The sequence below is a fragment of the Lissotriton helveticus genome, chromosome 3_2 (assembly GCF_964261635.1).
Source record: "Lissotriton helveticus chromosome 3_2, aLisHel1.1, whole genome shotgun sequence".
Taxonomy (NCBI): Eukaryota; Metazoa; Chordata; class Amphibia; order Caudata; family Salamandridae; genus Lissotriton; species Lissotriton helveticus.
In genome coordinates this window covers 115743793-115766569 of record NC_136062.1, presented here as the reverse complement: position 1 = coordinate 115766569, position 22777 = coordinate 115743793, and the positions used below count along the sequence as shown (strand labels likewise).

Sequence of the window (22777 nt, the reverse complement as noted above, 5' to 3'; positions counted from 1 at the left end):
AAAACATTTCCGGATACAGTCTGATGACTGGGGATCATTTTAAGGTAAGGAATCTGCGGTTAGATAGTCTCTAACAGATAAGACTTTACCAAAGTAACTTGTTCAACAGTTAGCTATTACTTTGTTTGGTAGGAAAAAAACATTCTGCAACATATGAGAACATTTGTGTCAGTATTTTTTCTGTTTATATAATGGCCAATGTTTCGATTATGTAGCACACAACTAATTACTTTTTTTAATCCTTAGGGATAACTATACTTTACAAATCAATCCCAACTCTGGACTTTGCAATGAAGACCATCTTTCTTATTTCAAATTCATTGGTCGTGTTGCTGGGATGGCAGTTTACCATGGAAAACTGTTGGATGGTAGGTGGTAATTACTGTTCTTAGGGCTGTACTTACAAAGAATTTTGGTGAATGAACAGACTTGGAGTTATTTTCACAAATAATTACACAAATGTACTTTCGATGGCATGTGTACAAATGTGCATAATGGAACACCCCTTGTGTAACACTTGTTACCTCATCCCCGCACAAAGTACTGAATATATCACTCAGGCCTAATCGGGTCCTGTTAGGCATACTAGTCTGTTGTCCCTGCCAAAGCTCCTTAGCATCAAAAGTATTTGGGGGGGGGGACGTCAAGGTCACTATGGCCCGAAATCATCACTAGCGATCTTCTTCATGGAGCTAGTTTCTTCTGATGATTGGGGAAGTAGAACCACTCATTGCTCACAGCTGGGTCCCTTGTCACCGCCCATCCCTTGTTTAGCCCATTTGGTTGGCACCCCCTACCTCTGAAAGTCATTTAGCAAAGTGGCCTCACTTTATGGCCGTGGTGCTCTCCGGCACTATTAGCCACTAGCAGGCAGAGTGGATTCTGGGGTTTTCTCCTGGTGCGATTATTCAATTCAGTGATCTTTTCTATTAAAAAGAGAAAGATGCTTGGCAGGCTCCTCTTCTGTTAGCCAGGCAATTCTGATTTATGATTCTGGCTCTGCGATCATATTTTTGCTTTAGTTTGGAAGAGACTATATTTTTATAATGATTTAGACACTAGAATGAAAAAGGTCCACCAGAGGGTTCAAGAGTGTGAGAAGATGGTTTGGTATATGGTGCACACTTATGTAGGTGGTGGGCACCCTGCACCACTCCAGACTACCCTTATGGTGATTATAGTGGTCTTAGACAACCTTAGAAAGCTCTGTAAGTGGTAGCTGTGGAGAGCAGCCTGCAGGCTTAATCCAGGTGTGTAAAGCAGCTTGTTTCACCAGAACATAATCTTATTGATATAGATTAAGTGAAAAAGAACCACACAGTGTATTTATAAAAATAGGTATTTATTATATAACACTCACTAACACATACAGGTATCTCCTAGAAGAAGGTTCACACAATGCAAACAATACATTTCAATAGAAATAGGTAAATAGGTAAATAGCACCGGGGGGGGGGGGGGCAAACCATATACTAAAATAGTGAAATGCGGGCCACGACTCGAGTCAAGACTATGCCCAGAAGACGTCGAAGTGCCGGGGACCCAAGTAACCAGGAGCCCCACGGAGGTCGGGTGCAGAGTGGGAACACGACCGCGAGATCAATGGAAATCAATAGGTAAGTCGCGGTTGCAATTTTAAAGAAGGACCCTTCCCAGTGGACCCTGAGGAAACCCTCTAGAAGACAGAAGGTTGGAGAGCCACCCCATCCATGGATACCTTAGGAACCAGGGTACCTGCCCCAGGAGAGCCTGGTGCATAGGTGTGAAGTGGCGTCGGAAACTGCCGTCCAACCCAGTGGAGGAATCCGGGAAGATGCCGCTGCTGGAGAAGGAGAAAGTGTTCGGTGGAATCCCAAGGTGGATTCAAGTCGAGAAGTACCTAAAAGCAGAGGGGACAGAGTCTTTCCTACTTGGAAGTGACCAGGAGGCAAGGAAGACGAAGGCCCACCGTCTGCTTCTGGAGGAGAGTGACGGTGACTTTGGAGCTGCAGCTGTGAGGACCAGGCATTGCTATGGAAGACCAGGAGCCGTTCACGCGATGTCCCACGCCGGATGTCGAGAGTTGAGGGGGTCGTTGTCTGTCAGGAGCACCAACAAGCCTTGGCAGCTACAAACAAAAGGGAAAGCAAAGAAGGTGTAGTGTCGGGACCGGCAAGGTCCAGGTGACTCATCACAAGAAGGGGAGTCAGAGCAGGCCCCGAGCAATCAGAGAAGTCCAAAGAATACGAAGATGACCCTCCAGAGGACCCACAGGCCAGAGGCACTAGAGTCGCGAGAGGACCTTGAGCAGCTCACCAAAGAACCAGGCCCACGAAACAAGTGTTGTGGTGAGGACGAATATCTTGCTCACTGGAGATGCTTGAGGTTTGGGCTACTTGGAGCCCGAAGCTCTTGGTGGCAGGCAGTCAACAAGCCTTTGCAACTGCTAGTCTATGCAGTGCACAGGGGTTTGGTTCCTGCGGCTCCGATAAGGGATACTGGCCTCAAACGTGGTGAGAGGGTAGGTTAAGACCTCGACAGATGTGAAGAACCACTACCTGTGTTGCTGAGCCTTTCAGAGTCCGTGGAAGCTCAGGATCAGCACACGGGTCAGCTTAGTTGCGGTGCCTGCGGATGCAGGAAAGGTACTCCTTCACTTAAAGGGAGATTCCTTCAGGTGTCTTGGATGCCCACAGGCCTTTGAAGGTTCCTGTATGGTGCACAGGCATGGACGTTGCAGCAGACGAGCAGGGTAGGAGATCAGGAGCATCTGGAGTCTTCCCGATTGCAGCCTTGATACCCAGACCGATGTCCAGAATGCCCAGATGGTTGAAGAAGAAGTGGTGTCTGAAATTAACCTTGTCCCATGACGAATCCAGGGACCCACCACAGGTAGGCCCTTAAGTACCCTAAGGAAAGGGTTGGGACGATTCAGGGGTCCCACCCAAAGGAGGGGCTCGACAAGGGGGAGGATACTCCCCTGTCCTTTGTCTAGTTTTGTGCAAGAGCAGGAGCCAACGGCTAACTGAACTGGTTTGAACTGGACTATGCATGGAGGGCACCAAGTGTGCCCTCCACGCAGACTATGTGGCAAAGGCAAGCGCTTCCACCCTGCCCCAATCAACTAAATACTGTCTGGGAGGTGGTCACACCTCCCTGTAACAGGATACCTATTGTTCTGCCTTTCTCTGCTCAAGCGTGGCTTAGCAGCAGGAGGGAAGAAACGTGTCTTTGGCCTGCAGCAGCCCTGGCTTGCTGTCTGGGTCTTTAAGACTGGTACCGGGAGTACCGAGGGTCACCCAAAGGAGCTTTACGGGGCATGGAATCATACCTTCCACAACGTTTATGGTGTGAGGGTATAATTCATGTTTGATACCATACATGATAGGATTCATTACAGCCAGTTTCAAGGTGGTCACCGTGTAATGACGCGGTGCCCCTCTATATGTCATATGGCTGTCTCACACCCCAGGGGAATGGACTCCGTAGGTTGTAGGGGTATCCTGCTCATGCAGGGGCATCCTCACACTTAAAACCAAGCACCCTGCCTTGAGGATTGAAAGGCCTGCTCTAGGGGTGACTTATAGGTTTTAAGTCCAGTGACCTTAGATATAGGTTAACATATATCTTTTGTAAGTGGTGCCAGCACCGGCTTACACTGGCTGCAATGGGAGACCACTCAATTGGTAGTTACCAATTGAGTGGTCTCCCATGGGTGGCATAATACATGCTTCAGCCTCCGGGGGACCCCTACTGTACCTATGCCCTGGGTACCTTAGCACCATATACTAGGTACTGATAAGTGTACACCAGTGTCTGGGATGTACCTAAGTACTTACCAGACCAATTTAAGGGAGAGAGCACAGATACTGGGGGTCCTGGATAGGAGGATCCCAGTCAGAAGCAGCATTACATCAGCAAAAAGTAGGGGTAACCATAAAAGCAGATCCTATTTTCCTATACAGAGATATAAATTTTACGATTTTACAATCAATAATAAATCAAAACAATTTCACTCAACTGTGAACAAGCCTTGGGAAACTCAACAAATTTGAACACTTTGAAACTTTTTCAAGGAAAACGTAGGCAAATTACAATGCGGTTGGTTAGAAATACTTTGTGCGACCAACTCTGGCTGGGAGCTAGTCAAGGGGAACAGCCAGGTCCTTAGAAGTAGTTACCTCTACAAGAAGAAGCAATCCTCCCGCATTTCCAGGATATTTATATGTGTTGCAGTGGATTCCTATAAAAAGATCCTGGTGAAGGGATGAAGGATGCTGAAGAATGCTCTAAGGTTGCTGTGGATGCGATGCAGACAAAATGGGCCTTCCTGCAGGGATACCCAAGGTCCACAAAGATGGTGAGGAGGTCCTGGTTGCAGGGTAGACATCCCACTAAGTCCTCTCCGGTGTGGCCACCTTAGTCCAGTTGCCAATGGACTACCAGTCTCTTGTCGCTGTTGCAGCCCAATTCTTCCTGAGTCGAGAACTCTCCTTCTGAGGGTCCCAGCGACTCTCCGACAGCTCCCCCGGGCTCAGTGAACTTAGGTGCAACTCTGCACGCCAGGTTGTGGTCCTTGGTGCTGCATGGTGGCAGTGGTAGTCTCTAAAAAAATGTGGGATACCTATTTTCCCCAGCAGGCTTATTCAGCTTTTTTGTCCCTATGCTGTGGAGAGGAGGCCAGCCAGCAGACTCTCCGATAGCTCCCCTGGGCTCAGTGAACGTGGGTGCAACTCTGCGCGCCGGTTTGTGGTCCTTGGTGCTGCACGGCAGCAGTGGTAGTGGCTTAAAAAATTTGGGATACCTATTTTCCCCAGCAGGCTTATTCAGCTATTGTGTCCCTATGCTGTGAAGGGGAGGCCAGCCAGCTGGCTCTTGGAGTTCTCTTAGCTTGACTGGGATCTGGGGACAGCTTTCTCTTGAGCAGAACACATGAGGCACAGTCCCTCACTTCTGTAGCCACTAGGCGCAGCAGGTGCATTCTTCGATGCCGCAATCTTTCTTAGCTGATCCTCTGGAGCAGCAGGGCAGTCCTTCTTTCAAGTCAGTTAATATCTGAGGTCTGGGTGCCAGGGGTGCCCTCTTTATTCTCTGAAAGTGCCCCAAGGGCAGGATGCCGTTGGTAGCCAATGGGCTACCAGGTTCCTTCGCACCTAGTGACCATTACCTGTGAAGTGTGGCAGTTGGCTATCCCAGGGTGCACCATTCCACCCACTCTCAAGATGGTGAAACTATCTCTTGGTGTTCAGACTTCCCTAGCCTAACTGCTGGGGTGTGGCTACCACAGGGCTACATCCTAGGGAGACCGGTTTGACAACTGGTTTCCCCTCGCTGCTCCCCATGCCAGTCTGTCTGCCTAAAGAATGGGGCAGCCCTCCTCTTTAGTGTGACACATCTGCAGTTAAAAGTCACCTATCCATTTGAAACCTGCCTTTTGTCGATAACACCTAAGTAGCTTCCTGCAGGAGGGAGATAACAACTCCCTGGCCAACAATCTCTTTTTGTTCTCCTTCCTGAGAGCTGTTTTAAAGGCAATAAAGTGTCAGTTTTGCAAAACCTGCCCACTGCATCAAGTTAACTTAATTTCTACTTGAGGTACAAAAAAGGCTTAATGTAAACAGTTGTTTGTCACCTTGAAGTGCTCACTTTAGTCACAACGTTCAGGAGTTGGCACAGCTGAGGGATCAGCGTGTAATCCTATACTTGTCAATTGGGGAACCAAGTCTTTTCACAGTAAAAACAGGTGTTTTTGCATGTTTTCTGTTCGTGTCATACGTTGCACCCTGCCTTAGGACTTGGTAGGCCTTCCAGAGGGGTGGCTTAGACAATGGTACTGGGCACATTGTGGCTTTGCCATTGCTTGTAATGGCAAAGCCAGGCTAGCAGGGTAGGACTGCTCTTCCAGTCTGCAGTGGCAGACTGGAGGACTCGTTTTACTTGTGGGACCTCCAACGTGGCACAACCAGTGCCACAAGCCCTGTGGTACCCCTGTAACTTTCATGCCCTGTGTTTCAGAGTACCATATACTAAGGACTTACAGATAAGTTTCCCATTTCCAATTGGGTACAGCCAATTTGACATACATTTAAGTGTCCGGGCACTGGCAGTGGCGTCTGATCAGCAGGTCTCTTAGATTCGAAAAACCAGCAGCATCAGTCGAAAAACCTAGGAGTGACCATATAAAAGGAGCTATTTCCTTACAAGACCCCATCCTAAATAAAAGATTATGAGCAACTAACCCAGGATGATTTTTTATTTTTGGAAATTCTCTCCAGGAACACACTGCAGCTCATTGTATCAAACTTAAGAAATTACTAGATAAGGCCATCATGAGTGTGTAATTACCCAAGGACAAAGATCAGTTAGCTTCATTCCTCTGTTTATACGAAAACTATTCTTGTCTAGGTTTGTTGATGGTTTTTCTTGTTTAACAACTTCCATGAGATCTCTCATGAGAACAAAATCCACATTTGTCTGCACTCTGATGCCTAACCTCTTATTTTTCTTATTTCTAAAAATGGAACTGGGAACGCATCATCAGGTCTTATTAGGATATTGTCCAAACTGTTTAAAATTAACTTTGATCTTGAGTTTGTTTCTAGTAATAACCAGGTTGTCATGGTTTGCTGGTGATATGAGTGGTATGATTGTTTGTTCCCTGATGAATTTATTATTGCCTCTATTAGTGACCTCGTTAAATTGGTTTTGGACGAAGTCCGTTAGATGCAGGGCGTGTTTGGTAGATGAAACATTTGAGCAAGTAAAAAAAATGAATTGTGGGGAAATAGCCCAAAGAGGGGTCTTTGTATGTGGACTTTCAGGTGTTCTTGAAGATCAATGATGAGTTACCCTTTAAGAATGGTGTTTTCGTTAGAGGTAATTATTAAACTTTTCATGAGTGTGTACAAAATAGAATAGTTAAAATAGCTCAGAAGGTACATTTTGGTGAATGTTCTACCAAGAAGCTGATCATGCAGTTTACTGTGGCTATTTATGGATGGTGTGATTTCTGATTTTGTGAGAAATTGTTCCAAATGCATGTCTGTGACAAACCTCTTATTTACCATAAGTCTACTTTAGTTCCCACACCTTTTCCTTCCATCAATTTGCTTTAGATTTTCAAGATCCTTCTCATTTATTGAATGGGTACAAGAAATATATTAATACTTTAGTGGACTTGTATTCGAAAAATGTTGATTTATAGGCAGCCCTAATACTGAAGTAGTTTTGTGTTTTTTAAGTGACTGTTTCTTTAGAGAATGGTTTCCCGTTGTTAGCATTTGATAACGATTTGCAGTTTACCTCACCCAAGATGAGAGTTCCTACATGCATTTGGTATTGTTTATAAATGCACCCCGTTGTACTCTTCACATAGTAATGGATTGGTTGAGCAAGGCAGTAGGATCTTAACAATAGGTATACAGTTTGCCATCGCCCACAGGATGGATGTTACGTAAGTGTTACACGATTTTTTTTGGCCATATCATTGTACACCGCATTCTCCTACATGTTTTCTACAGTTTGGCTTATCACGTAACGGCACAATTTTGCGCTGATTACGATGGCGGTGAGACCACCACCGACAGGCTGTCGGTAGCAGTCTGACCTTCATCAGAACCATTTTTACTGTCCGCCACTTTAGGATGCCGAGCAGAGGGGTGGCGGCCAGAACGACTGGCCGCCACACATCTGACGGGCTCCTTGAGCTCACCAGTGCGGCAGAGGGGGTTGCAGTCCCCACCATGGTGGTAGTGCCTGCCAGTCACTGCCGTAGGGATTACAGTGGACTGCAACAGCGCCCCGTTGCAGTCCCCCTGTCTCCCAAGCCCTCCGGTGTGGGCACTGGGGGGCATCTATGGTGCCCCCCCTCAATGTTCCGGCGCCATGTGGCTACAACCGCATGGTCCGTTCCACGTAGTGCAGGGATATGTAAAGTGACCCCTTTTTGTATAGCGGTGGGTGCTGCTGGCTGCAGCACGCGCGGCTATACAAAAAAAATGCAAAAGATAGTCATTGAGACTGCCGTGGTGGCGACCGTATTGTCATGCCTCTTATGGGACCGCCAACAGCATGTCGGGCAGTCCCGTTTCCGATAGGGTGGCGTCCGCCTGCCATTATAATCAGCCCCCTTGTTTGGAGTTGATCCCATCTTCATCCTCTAAAATTAAGGAGAGAAAAGTAGTTTCTGAGATGCATGTTCTTGCTTGTAAGAATGTTTGCAAGAGTAAAAAAACATGAAAGAAATGTATGACTGAAAGTCGGGTGTGAATGATCTGGTATTGTGGTTGGTGATTTTGTCAAAGTAAAGTATCCTGGACACAGCATGCTGGGTTTTTTTCCCTGACGGCTACAAGATCATCCGAAAGGACCGCATCAACCAAACAGGAGGAGGCATCGCCATCGTCCATAAGAACACCATCTGCATCACAACCAGTTCCGACGATGACCTCGCAGCCGCCGAACACCTTCACTTCCAGATCCGCGCCGACCCCAAGTCCACACTCAGAGGCATCCTCATCTACAGGCCACCAGGACCCCGCACACAATTCAGCGAAGACATCACTGAATTCATCAGCCCACACGCTCTCCCCTCCGAGGACTACATTCTACTGGGAGACCTCAACTTCCACCTGGAAAAGAACAACGACAGCAACACCACCACCCTTCTAGACAACCTCATCAATCTCGGACTCAAACAACTTGTTGACACCCCCACCCACTATGCCGGACACATGCTCGACCCAATCTTCACCTCCAGCAAGCCCATCTCCTTCAATCACACCACAGCTCTCCATTGGACGGACCACAGCTGCGTTCACTTCAACTACAAAAAGACCACGACCCACAACCAATTCCCCGAAGAAACTGGAACAGAATTACCACCGACCAGCTCCTCACATCGCTTCACCAAAACCCTCCTACCAAATCATCGGACCCAAACCAAGCAGCCACCAACCTCACACAATGGATAACCCACAGCGCCGACGTACTAGCACCCTTGAAAAACCATCAAATCAAGCGAGGTAGCAAAAAAGCCCTCTGGTTCAACGATGACCTCAATGAATTACAAGAAGTTCTGTTGCACCCTCGAGAAAGCCTGGAGAAAAAACCCAACTACTGACAACCTGGCCACCTTCAAGAACGCCACCCGCAAACACCACCAACTGATCCGATCCACCAAGAAATCAGCATTCAAGGATCGACTTGACAACAGCTCCCACAACAGCAAGGAACTATTCAACATCGTCAAAGAATTTACCAACCCCACCGCCGGCACCAACGACATCACTTCCTCCCAAGAACTCTGCGACTCCCTCGCCTCTTTCTTCCACAACAAAATCGCTGACATACATAACAGCTTTGAAAACCAGTCCGGAGACCAGTCCACTCCACCCACCTCCGAACCAAAACCCCCCTCCTACAACCTTTGCGCCTGGAACCCAATCACCACTGAAGACACCATCCGCCTGATGAACTCCATCCACTCAGGATCACCAACCGACCCTTGTCCCCACCACATCTTCAACAAAGCAGACTCCACTATCGCACCCCATCTCCGAGACGTCATCAACTGCTCCCTCAACTCCGCTACCTTCCCTGAAAGCTGGAAAGATGCCGAACTCAGCGCCCTTCTGAAGAAACCCACAGCTCACCCCACTGAACTGAAGAACTACCGCCCCATCTCGCTCCTCCCATTCCCTGCCAAAGTCATTGAAAAAGCCGTCAACAGACTGCTCGCCGCCTTCCTCGAATCCAACAAATCTCTCGACCCCTCACAGCCTGGCTTCCGAGCCAAACACAGCACCGAAACCGCCCTCATCGCAGCAACAGACGATATTCGAACACTACTGGACAATGGAGAAACAGTTGCCCTCACCCTACTTGACCTCTCCGCAGCCTTCGACACAGTATGTCATAGCACCCTCATACAACGCCTCAGCAACATCGGAATACAAGGAAAAGCATTGGACTGGATCATCTCGTTCCTCACCGGAAGAACCCAGAGAGTCCGCCTCCCCCCTTTTAGATCAGAGGCCACCGAAGTCATCTGCGGCGTACCACAAGGATCATCACTCAGTCCCACCCTCTTCAACGTGTACATGAGCCCCCTCGCATCCATCGCGCGCCAACACAACCTCAACATCATCTCCTACGCAGACGACACCCAGCTAATCCTCTCCCTCACCAAAGACCCAAACACCGCCAAAACCAACTTACGCGAAGGAATGAAAGAAGTAGCCGAGTGGATGAAGAACAGCCGTTTAAAACTGAACTCTGACAAAACGGAAGTCCTCATTTTAGGTTCATCCCCCTCTGCCTGGGACGACTCATGGTGGCCACTGGCCCTGGGAACCGCACCCATACCTACGGACCACGCACGTAACCTGGGCTTCATCCTGGACTCCTCCCTCTCGATGACCAGACAAGTCAACGCCGTCTCATCATCATGCTTCAACATCCTACGCATGCTCAAAAAAATCTTCCGTTGGATCCCCACCGAAACAAGAAAGACAGTCACCCACGCACTGGTCACAAGCCGACTGGATTACGGAAATAGCCTTTACGCCGGAACCACAGCCAAACTACAGAAAAAACTCCAACGCATCCAAAACGCCTCAGCCAGACTCATACTCGACATCCCCCGCCAAGCTCACATTTCCGATCACCTGAAAGACCTCCACTGGCTCCCCGTCAACAAGAGAATAACGTTCCGCCTTCTCACCCACGCACATAATGCCCTCTACGACCTAGGACCCGAATGCCTCAACACGTGCCTGTCCTTTTACACCCCCACCCGCCAACTACGATCGTCCAATCAAGCCCTCGCCGCAATTCCGCGCATCCATAGATCCACCATGGGGGGAAGATCCTTCTCCTACTTAGCGGCCAAAACCTGGAATTCTCTCCCCACCCACCTCCGCCTCACACAGAACCACCTCTCCTTCAGAAAACAACTAAAAACCTGGATATTCGATAAGTAAAGTACCACCCTCCCTCAAGCGCCTCGAGACCCTCTGGGTGAGTAGTGCGCTATACAAATATTAAACTTGAACTTGTATGGGGAACTTGGGGAATCCAGTGGTCTGGGTACTTCGCCAGACACTGGCATGCTCTCTCCGCCTACAGAGGCTACGGAGGAGGGGGGTGTCCTATGCCCTGGTGGTAAAGAGGGCAGCTGAGGTCCTAGGATTGGAGCTGCCCTCAATGCAGGTCTGGACTAATCTCCTCACCGAAGTGTTTCAGCCTGGGGCTTCCACTTCTGAACCCCTATTGCCCTTTATTAAGGCACTTACGGACGTCTTTCTAGGAACATGGTCAAAGCCTAGCACAGGGGCTCCTGTTACTAAGACAATTGCACGCCACTGTTGCCCAGCTCCAGGCGACCCAAAGTTCCTCAGCCAACACTCACCCCAGAAAGTTTGGTGGTGCAGGCCTCTATGTCCCAAGGCGCATTCCCTTCCGCCCCTCCCGATAGGGAATCCAAGAGACTGGACTCATTTGGGAAGAAGATGTTTTCTTCCTCCAGTCTGGCATTGTGGTCGGTGAATACTGCATGCTTATTGGGCCGTTTCTCCCACTCTCTTTGGGAGACGGATACGCAGGTGCTGCCACAGTCCTGGAGGAGGCCAGGGCTGTGCTCTCTCAAGCTGTCAAGGACAGGAGTGATGCAGCAAAATTCACTATTCAGTGTGGTTTAGACACAACTGATTAGCTGGGCAGATCGATTTAATTGATGGTGGCCTTGAGACTCCACCCCGGGCTTCGTACAACGGGCTTTTCGGGGGATGTCGAAGCCAATTTGATGGAACCCTCCTTTTTGGGGAAAAAGCAGACTCGGCCCTGGTCAGGTTCAAGGACTCTCAAGCTACAGCCAGATTCTTGGGCCTCTCCTCCACTCCACGTGGCTAGTCTTCCTTTCGCCCTTTCGTGGCAACGGAAGGGGTTTCCAGCCACGTCAGCCCTATCCTAGCCATCGTTCTGCTCAGACTACCCAAAGTGTGCATGGACGCAGTACATTCCGTCCTCGGAATAGAGGCCAGAAGTCGTCTACCATACTGCCCCCAGAAGCCGCAGCTTCCAAGCACTTCCAGGCTGATTCTCCAGGGCCATACTACTCCAGTGGGTGGGATAATTTCCCCTGCTGGAGATCTATCACAACATACAAGTGGGTCTTGCAGATCATACAGGAGGGCTATTCTCTTCCTTTTCTTTCTTTTCCTCCTCCTATTCCGCAAAGTCAGTAACGGCTGGCGGAAGATCATTTAAAGTTGCTCCAAGAGTAAGTTACAGCTCTTTTGGCCAAAGGTGCTTTTTTGGAGGCGATTACATCGGCCCGGAGGGTGAGTGAATTGTAGGCATGATCCACCAGGGCATCATTTTTACCAAAGGTGGTGACCCCTTTCCATCTGGGTTAGTCCATGACTTTACCCACCTTCTTTGCTCCCCCACATCCCTCTAAGGAAGAGGAATGTCTCTACAGGGTGGACCGAAAAAGAAAGTTGCTGTTCTACCTTGGCCGCACAAAAGAGTTCCGGGTGGATGACCAACTTTTTGTGGGGTATGTGGGAGCAAAGGAGGGAAGGGCAGTGCAGAAAAGGACCATCTCTCGCTGGATTGTTCTGCGCATTTAAATCTGTAATGCCTTGGCAAGAAAGCAGCCCCCTGAGGGATTAAGGGCCCACTCCACACAGGGGAAAGGCTGCGACTGCGGCCTTGGCTCGGGGTGTCCAGTCCAAGACATCTGTCAGGCAGCAATGTGGGCGTCATTGCACACGTTCGCAAAACTTTATTGCCTTGATGGTCAAGTGCGCAGGGATGGGCCCTTTGCCCGTTCAGTCTTGCAAGCCTTCATAGTTTAGATCATGAGTCCACAACCCACCGCCTGGATGGTATGGCTCGGTATCTGTTTCAAAAGTAAGGGATTTGCAGCTAGAAACTCTATCCGATGAACAAGTTACTTAACTTCAGTAATGCATTATCTGGTAGAGACTCTATCTAGCTGCCTATTGCTTACAGCCCCACCCAGGCTTCCCCGTTTTGCGGACTGATGTAGTAGGACTAGGGTTGTTTTTCCTCCTTTCATGGCCTTAGTGTTGTACACGACTACGTCAGTTCATGGCTCTGTGCTTCTGATGTGGAAAATAAGAAAAGTACTGACGTCCACGCACCTGGGGGGCGCCTAAATAGGCACCGCGACGTTATAACCGACGCTCCCGACATGCGGCGCCGAATGGAGCCACCCAACGTCGTGCGTAAGGTGGATGCAATAACTGTGCAAGGGTCCTTCCAGGCCTCTTCTCTCCGTATCGTCTAGTAGTCTGGTACTTACCCATAAATAGGATTTCCCTGTCTCGTTTCCCTGTAGTCCTCCAACAACACCAACCGTCCGCATTTATACATGCGCCCCTGAGGACCGCTTTGAAGCCCTCCCACAGTACCGCCCATGAATCTACAGAGCCGGTGTTTAAGTCAAAATAGTCTACAATAGCCTCTTGTATTTCTGCTCTGAAAATTTCATCCTGCAGTGTGCAGTTAGGGAACCGCCATTGGCGTTCAAATCCCTCCGGGCGGGGTAACTGCAACTATAATTTAACCGGGAAATGATCCGAATAGGTCCTAGGCAGAAATGTCAGGCGAGAGTAACCAAAAGTCTATCCTAGTCCATGTGTTGTGTTGCCCTGAATAATGTGTGTATTCTGTTGTGTTTGGGTTGCGTTTCCGCCAAACATCTAGTAGATAGAACCTATCACATAGCTCCTTGAGTGCACGGCAAGCTTGAGGTTTAGTGTCTTGTGCCCCGGACGTGCTGTCCGTGACAGGGTCAGGCAGTAAATTAAAGTCTCCACCCACTATCAACGTCTGTGAGTCCAGCTTGTCTAGATGCGAGGACAGGTCATGGTAAATGTCAGGAGAGTCCACATTGGGAGCATATATACACAGAAATGTCACTTTCCTGCCAGACAGGATTCCAGAAACTGTTAAATATTGTCCATCACTGTCCTGGTGAATGGAACTCATGCAAAAAGGCACCCTATTATGAATTAAAATGGCTGTCCCTCTAGCATAGTTACTATACGTTGCGAAATATCTGTTCACTCCCCGGCTAGACCCAAAATACGCCTTGTCAATCTTGGGCAGATGTATCTGAAAGAGACACGTTAGTGATAGATTCCTTACCTTAGAATATCCCCAGGCGTCATACTGGATCCGGAATTTTTTTGCGTAGCAGTACCCTTGCGCGTCGGTAGGCGTCGTCTGCGGCTCCGCGTCCGTCGTGGGCGCCGTGATGACGTCGTCTGAGTACTTAGACGCCGCCTCCGCGTGCTGACGTCAGTTCTTCTTTTTTCCGCGCCAGCAGCGCAGATCCGGAAAAAGTGGTACTTTAGTCTTTTTTTGACTAAACTTTTTACAATCCTTTTTGATAATTTTTCAAGTCTTCGACTTCGATCGGTGCCGGTAGGGATGCCAGGTTTTAAGCCTTGTGAGGACTGCGACCGACTGATGTCGTTCACCGACCCTCACCGCCGGTGCCTCCACTGTCTCGGCGTCGACCATGACGACAAGACCTGCTCCGACTGCCGGGCCCTGACTTCGAAAGCTAGGCGGGAGCGGTCCCGCAAGCGACTCTAGCTCCGGCAGTCGGCCCCGCACCGTGCAAGGTCCCGGTCCGGACGGAGGTCGAGGGACAGGTCGCGGGAGCAGAGCCATCATAGCTCCGGGAGTCGACATCACTCCTCAGGTTCGAAGTCGTCAGGTAAGCACAAGAAGTCGAACAGACGTCATCGCTCTTTCGACTCCCCCCGACGCTCGCGCGACGCGGCCGGGGGTTCGGGTGACACCGCCCATGCGGCTCGGTCGGAGTCGCGGGCGTCGCGTCCGGCCCCACACCCTCCGGTCCCTGGGCCGCACGCGACGCTGGAGGAGATCGAGCGTTTCCTCATGGCCATGAGGTCCCTCACTCCGGTGGGCTCCGCGGCGCCTTCGGGCCCAGCGGACCCGTCTGGGGACCCTAGCGGGTCGGGGGCTTCGGCCCGACGCCGGCGGGTGCTTTGGCCTCGACGCCGCCGGCGCCTTCGGGCCTGGCGCCGCAGGGCCCCGCTGGATCCGCTTCTGGATCCGGGTCATCGCCGGTTGACCTGACGACCTCACCAGCGCAGGTCCCTCAGGTGTCCCCTCCGGCGCCGTCTTCGGGCGGCGCCGTCCCCGATGCCTCCCTCGATCCGGTGCGGCGCCGCTGGGCACCGCTCTCGACGCCGTTTGGAGAGTTTTACTTCAATGAACCGGCCCCATCATTTGACACCCCTGAATATCAGGAGATGGGTGATGAGGAGTATTGGGAGGGGTCTGAGGATCCTCTGACACGTGAGTGTCAGTCCCAGGAGCACTGGACAGGTGGACTTGGGGATGCCAGTGGTCTGGACACCTCGCCAGACACTGGTTTTGTCTCACCTCCTCCCGTGGCTTCAGAGGATGGGGCAACCTACAGTGTGGTGTTGACGCGGGCGGCCAAGACCTTGGGCCTTGAGCTCCCCGTCGCGGCCGTGAGGACTAACCTCCTCACTGAGGACTAACCTCCTTACTGAGGTCCTTAAACCGCAGTCAAGCTCGGCTGAGCCTCTGCTGCCGTTTAATGAGGCCTTAACCGACGTTCTTTTGGGCACTTGGTCCAGGCCCGCTACAGGTTCGCCTGTAGATAGGAACGTGGCCAGACTCCACCGCCCGGCCCCGGGTGACCCTTGTTTCCTGTCCACCCACCCCACCCCTGAGAGCCTGGTTATCCAGGCTTCAAATTCCCAGACCGCATTCCCGTCGGCTCCACCTGACAGGGAATCCAAGAGGTATGAGCAGTACGGCAAAAAGGTATTCTCCTCCCTAAGTCTGGGACTGCGGTCTTCCAACACCGCATGCCTCTTGGGCTGCTACACCCACTCTCTGGGATACGGTCGCGGACGTGCTGCCAGAATGCCCGTTGGAGATAGGGGCTAAACTCGGCCAGGCCCTTGTGGAGGGCCGAGATGCAGTGCGGTATTCTATCCGGTGTGGGCTGGATACCACCGACTCACTGGGCAGAGCGATGGCAACGACGGTGGCGATTCGTCGCCATGCCTGGTTGAGGTCCGCCAACTTCTCGGCCGATGTCCAGAATACACTCATGGACATGCCGTTTTATGGCCGTCGCCTTTTTGGCGACAAGGCAGACCATGCGCTTGAGCGCTTTAAGGACTCCAGGGCTACGGCCAGGTCCTTGGGCCTCTCGGCCCCGCACCAGCAAACGGGTGCCTTTCGCTCCTTTCGTGGCCAAGGAAGGGGCACCCCCACACGTGCTGCCAGCCACGCACCGCAGACTAACATCCAACGCGGTGGCGGCCGTGGAAACCGCCGTGGAGGCGGTCGGGTACAACGGCGAGGCCAGTCCACACCGGCCCCTGCAGCATCCGCCTCAAAACCCTCCTAGTCCGTGCTTTCAGGCCCATGTGACGCCAGTGGAGGGCAGGATTCGCCATCACCTCCTCCACTGGCGCACTGTCACATCGGACAGGTGGGTGCTGCAAATCGTCCAAAGGGGCTACTCCCTCCCCTTCGAGGCGACCCCTCCAGCCATGCTACCGCAATACCACCGCGTATCGGGGGGTCGTTTGCGACTTCTGCAGGTGGAAGTTACGGCCCTCTTGGCCAAGGGGGCCATCAAGCGTGTTCCTGGGCCAGAAGTAGGGTGTGGTGCTACTCCCACTACTTTTTGGTACCCAAGAAGGGCAAAGGGGGCCTACGCCCTATCTTGGACCTACGGAACGTTAACCGGCTTCCTCCGGAAGGAGAAGTTCAAAATGCTGACACTGGCTCTGGTTTTAGCTGCCCTGGACCCAGGAGACTGGATGGTAGCGTTGGACTTGCAGGACGCTTATTTCCACATCCCCGTCCTGCCGGCCCACCGGTGCTACCTGCGGTTCACGGTTGGCCACGAGCATTTTCAGTTTACCGTGCTCCCCTTCGGCCTTACAAGCGCCCCATGGGTGTTCACAAAGGTGATGGCGGTGGTCGCAGCTCATCTGCGCAGGTTAGGGGTTTCAGTCTTCCCCTACCTCGACGACTGGTTGTTGAAGGCGGGCTCGTCCCGACCAGTCGTCAGCCACCTCCAGACGACGGCAGATCTCCTGCACCAGCTGGGGTTCTCCATCAATGTGCCGAAGTCACACCTGTGCTCCTCTCAGAAGCTCCTCTTCATCGGAGCGGTTCTCAACTCGGCACGGTTTCGGGTTTATCCACCCGAACAGCGGGTTCGGGATATTCAGGCTCTGATTCCACTCTTTCAGCCTTTATCCCGGGTCTCGGTCAGGTTGACGCTGCGGCTTCTGGAGCTGATGGCCTCCTGCATCCTTCTGGTGCATCACGCCCGGTGGCGGATGCGGGCTCTGCAGTGGGACCTGAAGTTTCAGTGGGCCCAGCATCAGGGCAACCTATCTGACCATGTCCTGATCTCGGAGGGCACTGCGAGACAGCTGCAGTGGTGGCTCACGGACCGCGATTGGGTCAGTGTCAGATCCCACTCCCTTCCCCAGCCGGAGCACGTAGTTGTGACGGACGCGTCCCTTCAGGGCTGGGGAGGCTACATGGGAGAGGCGGAGATCAGAGGCCTCTGTTCTCCGGCGGAGTCCCGGCTACATATCAACCTTTTGGAGCTGCGGGCGATTCGTCTAGCACTGAAGGCATTCCTCCCCTCTGTCCGGGGGAGTGTAGTGCAGGTGTTCACGGACAACACCACCGCCATGTGGTACTGCATCAAACAGGTCGGGGTGGGGTCGTGGACCCTTTGACAGGAGGCTCTGCGCCTCTGGCAGTGGCTGGGACATCAGGGCGTGACCCTGGTGGTTCAACACCTGGCAGGTTCTCTGAACGCCAGGGCGGACGAGCTAAGCCGTCGGTGCATGATGGATCACGAATGGCGTCTGAACTCGGACGTGGCGCAAGGCCTCTTTCAGCAGTGGGGAGAGCCTTGGTTAGATCTATTCGCCACCGAAGAGAACGCGCAATGTCATCAGTTCTGCGCGTTGGAATTTCCAAGGCGGTACTCGCTCGGAGACGCTTTTCATCACGAGTGGAGTTGCGGTCTGTTGTACGCCTTTCCGCCTATACCACTTCTGTCCAGAGTGCTGAAGAAGATCAAGCGCGACCGGGCCCAAGTCATCCTTGAGGCTCCGGACTGGGCACGAAGGTACTGGTATCCCGAGCTACTCAGTATGTCAGTCGATACCCCGGTTCATCTGCCTCTTCAGGAGGACCTTCTGTCGCAGCAGCAGGGGACGGTCCTCCACCCGAACCTGTCCAGTCTCCACCTCCATGCTTGGAGATTGAGCGGCGACAGTTGAGGCCATTTGACTTGCCTTCTGAAGTCTGTAATGTTATTCTGGCAGCCAGGTGTCCCTCCACAAAATCGGTATACGCTTGCAGGTGGAATACGTTTGTGGCATGGTGCACAGCAAAGGCTGTGGATCCACTTTCTGCCCCTCTTTCTGAGGTTCTTCTCTTCCTCCTGCCCAGCAGGGCTCTGCTCTGGGCACTATCAAGGGCTACCTTTTTGCCCTTTCAGCCTTTCGAAGGCTGCCTGATCAACCTTCTTTGTTCAAGTCCCCTATTGTAACTCGTTTTCTGAAGGGCATCACACACATGTTTTCTCCTGTACCTTTCGTGATGCCCCAGTGGGACTTGAACCTTGTACTTACTTATATAATGTGTGCTCCCTTTGAGCCGCTCCATAACTGTCCTCTCCGTCTTCTTACTTTGAAGACTGCTTTCCTGGTTGCCATCACCTCTGCCAGGAGAGTGAGTGAGCTCCAGGCTCTTTCTTCCACGCCTCCTTTCCTCTCTGTCCATCCGGACAAGGTTGTGTTGCGGACAAGACCCTCTTTCCTGCCCAAGGTTGTCACGGCCTTCCACATCGGGCAGTCCATTACCTTGCCCACCTTCTTTCCGCCTCCGCATCCCTCGAAAGAGGAAGAGCGGCTCCACCGTCTGGACCCAAAACGTGCGTTCTCTTACTATCTGGATTGCACACGCCAGTTCCGGGTGGATGACCAACTCTTTGTTGGTTACGTGGGCGCTAAGAAGGGAAAGGCGGTGCACAAGCGGTGGATCATCTTGTGTATCCAGGCATATTACTCCTTGGCTAAGAAGGCGCCCCCTGTTGGATTGAGGGCTCATTCCACTCGGGCCACGGCGACTACCACTGCCCTGGGCCGGGGAGTGCCCTTGCAGGACATTTGACAGGCAGCTATGTGGGCCTCGCTGCACATGTTTGCAAGACACTATTGCCTGGACAGTCAAGTCCGGAGGGATGCTTCTTTGGCCGTTCCGTCCTCCAGGACTTTCTGGTGTGATTATTGGTTCGCAGATCCACCACCGGGGTTGGTATTGCTGGGGTATCTATTCTAAGGTAAGGAATCTATCACTAACGTGTCTCTTTCAGATGCACAAGTTACTACTTGTGTAACGATATATCTGTAAGAAACATTAGTTAGTGATAGATTCCTTTCCGACCCACCCATCCTCCCCGTTCTGCGAACCGATATCTAGGGTTAAGGTCACCCCCTTTCAGGGCCCTAGTTTCAATGGCACCAGTGTTGGTTTTTAACATGGCTCTGCGTTTCTGGCGCGGAAAAGCTGTGTCTAAGAACTGACGTCAGCACGCGGAGGCGGCGTCTTAAGTACTCCGACGACGTCATCACGGCGCCGACGACGCCTACCGACGCGCAAAGGTACTGCTACGCAAAAAAATTCCGGATCCAGTCTGACGCCTGGGGATATTCTAAGGTAAGGAATCTATCACTAACTAATGTCTCTTACAGATATATCGTTACACAAGTAGTAACTTGTGCGTTTCTTGTAAGAGTGCAACATCTACCCTGTGCCTTGTTAAAAAGTGTATGATCTGTCTTCTTTTCCGGTTGTCGTTCAAGCCTCGCACATTCCATGTAGTAGAATGAGGCTCAATGGACCCTCTACATTACCGAACCTGGTCATCTGGATGTTGTGACTACCTCATTGGTGTAAATTGGTGACTATTAACAGCAGTGATCAATTTATAACACTGTGAACAGGCCTGAAAGAACTGACTCATAAATGAAATAACCCACCCCCCTCAACCCCCTTAGCCTGCACTTGCATCTAAGCCGTTGTGTGGTGGTGAAGGCCTGGAAACGGCCCGATTGTGGGATTGCTCCTCTGTTTATACATCTAGCAGAATTCCTCTGCTTCCGATGGATTATCAAATACTCTGGCCCTGCCATCCACATCCACCTTCAGTCGAGCAGGATACAGCATACCATAACGCAAATTCAGGTTTCTCAGGGCGGCCTTTACGCTGTTGAATTTCCGCCTGGCATCCTGTACCACAGCGGTGAAGTCCGAATAGAAGGATAACTTGGAGCCTTGCCAGTCCATGTCTCCCTTTTCTCTTGCCCAGCGAAGGATCGTGTCCCTGTCCCTAAAGTTCATTACTCGTGCCACGATAGGCCTGGGAGGAAGACCAGTATTCGGACGAGGGCCCAGTGATCTATGTGCCCTTTCTATTACAAAGCCAGGGGTGAAAGACTTCTTACCGAATGGTCCCAATAGCAGGGTTTCGATAAACAGATCCATGCGGCCAGTGGGGGTGGACTCCGAGACTCCGGGAATTCGTACGTTATTTCGGCGGCTTCACGCTTCCAAATCCTCGTTTTTGATGGCCATTTCTTTTAAAATGCGCTCCACCCGTTCCAGACGTTCAACTGATTGTGTTGTACCGTCCTCAATGTCCGATATGCAGGCTTCTGAGACATTCAACCTTCTGTTGTGGGCTTGTACTTTGGTGCCAAGGCTTGCAATAATGTTGTCAGGGGAGTCGAAGCGACTGTCCAGCCCCTTGAAGCCAGCACGCGTCTCTTGGAGTAATGAGTGCGCTGCGTCCGGGGATCCATCTCCCAGAATCGGGCCTTGTGCCATTTCTGCCATGGTGGAGCTTTTCGCTGTGGAGGTATCAGCAAGTTTCTCAGAAGGAAGCTTTCTCTGTTTTGGGTCCTTGCGTCCCATTCCGTGCGAGGTGAAACCGCCGTGCCCAGCCAGGTCTAAGATGTGTTCTCGAGGTGCATCTGTCCCACGTGCTTGGCGTATTAGCGATCCGGCGGTGACCCAAAGTCCATAGCGACATTACTTGAGGGGCCCAGTCCTGCCTGTGGGAGCGCCATGCCTATGTAACACGAGGAAGTACACCGCCTCGCATGCCAGCCCACTGGCTGCAGAAGGGAACACCGCAACCCAGCCGTCTGTGACCCACTGGCATCAGGTGTCATTGCTGCCAAGGGGAGCAGGCACCAGACTTCAGCAGGGAACCATTGACCACACTTTGCGAATTGTACTGCAGGTTCTAGAAGGCACCTTGTTAGGCGGCGCCCTGTTACAATGAAATGAAATGGGTTGATCTAGACCTGGTCTGATTGTAATGTCAAATTCAGCTTGTGAATTAAACCTAAGACATTGATTCTCTCCGTGTAAGCTGGCCTGCAATGAAGATGCATTTGTTGCCTGTCGATCCGCACAGGTAAGCAATTTTTCTGTAGAAGTCAACTCTGCCGGCAGCAGTTTAAAGATTACGCCTTCCCCTGTGCTGTGGGCCCATACCGGGTGGCATCCCTAATATAAGATGGTGGCTCACACCGTGTCTATTGTGCGCCCCTCCCCTTGCGTGTTCCGTGCGTTTGGCAGTGCAAATCAGCTATGCTGGTACCGAAGTGTCTCCCGTTTGCCGGCGGAGGTAGGGAGGAGCTGAGGGAGTTCTTAACTGCGGGGGGGAGGCGGCACTCACCGGAAATCCATGCGGACCGCTCCGAGCCACTGTGACCCTGAGCATCCGGCCGTGCCCAGGCATCAATCGACTCCGTTCCTCGACCAGACAATTCTAGGCCGTTGTGAGCTTCTATTCACCCTGGCCCCGCATCACGATGTCAGCGTGGGTTGCAGGAGCATGCCAGGATACTTGAAAGCCGTGCGGCCGTCATGGTTGCCGGCTTGGCCACGCCCCCAGATGAACGTAATGTTCTAGAGGCAAAGCCTACAGTCGTTTCATGTGTAATATTAAGCAGAGTTAAAACTGCCCCTAAACCATACTAGGAAGCATCCACTGAAACAATAGTCTTTCTTTCCTCTACAAAGGATTGTAATACTGGTACAGAAGTGATGTCTTTTTTAACTCTTTCTAAAGTACTTTGACACAAATCTGACCAAACACATTTTTCATCTTTTTTGAGCAAAACTTTGAAGCATTTAGTGATGGTGGCAAAGGTTTGCATGAATTTTGCATAAAATTCAAATAAGCCTAAAAAGACAGCAATTGCTCTCTATTTTGTGGAGTAGGAGCATCTACGATACTTTTTCCTAGGCTAGGTTTAGGTTTCACACCTAGTTCAGAGAAGATATGTCCAAGATATTCATTTTCTCTTGTTTTGAATATACACGTATCTTTCCGTAGTGTGGCACCCCTTTTTTCAAAAGTTTCCAAAACATCATTTAATGCAAGATCATGTTCATGTTCTGTAACAGCAAATTTTAAAACATCTTCTTGAAAGATTACAACATGTTCCTTACCAATAAACATATCTGTCATGAGTCTCTGGAAAAACTGCAGCGGCAGAAGCAATGCTGAACGGCATTCGGCAAAATTTTAAAACTCCATCAGGAGTTACAAACGCTGTCAAATGACAAGAGCTTTCGTCCAGTTCGACTTGATGATAAGCTGCTCTCAAATCTAATTTGCTAAACCAACTAGATT

General features: G+C 51.2%; 1 protein-coding gene across 4 annotated transcripts in view; it reads left to right on the top strand.

Annotated features, from left to right (window-relative positions):
- The window catches only part of NEDD4 (NEDD4 E3 ubiquitin protein ligase), a 2078892-nt gene that overhangs the window by 1605401 nt on the left and 450714 nt on the right, over positions 1–22777 (top strand). For all 4 annotated transcript variants that reach the window (XM_078684873.1, XM_078684874.1, XM_078684872.1 and 1 more), the window contains one exon: positions 247–368. In XM_078684873.1, coding sequence (XP_078540999.1) covers positions 247–368 — 122 coding nt within the window. The remainder of the gene's footprint in view (positions 1–246; positions 369–22777) is intronic.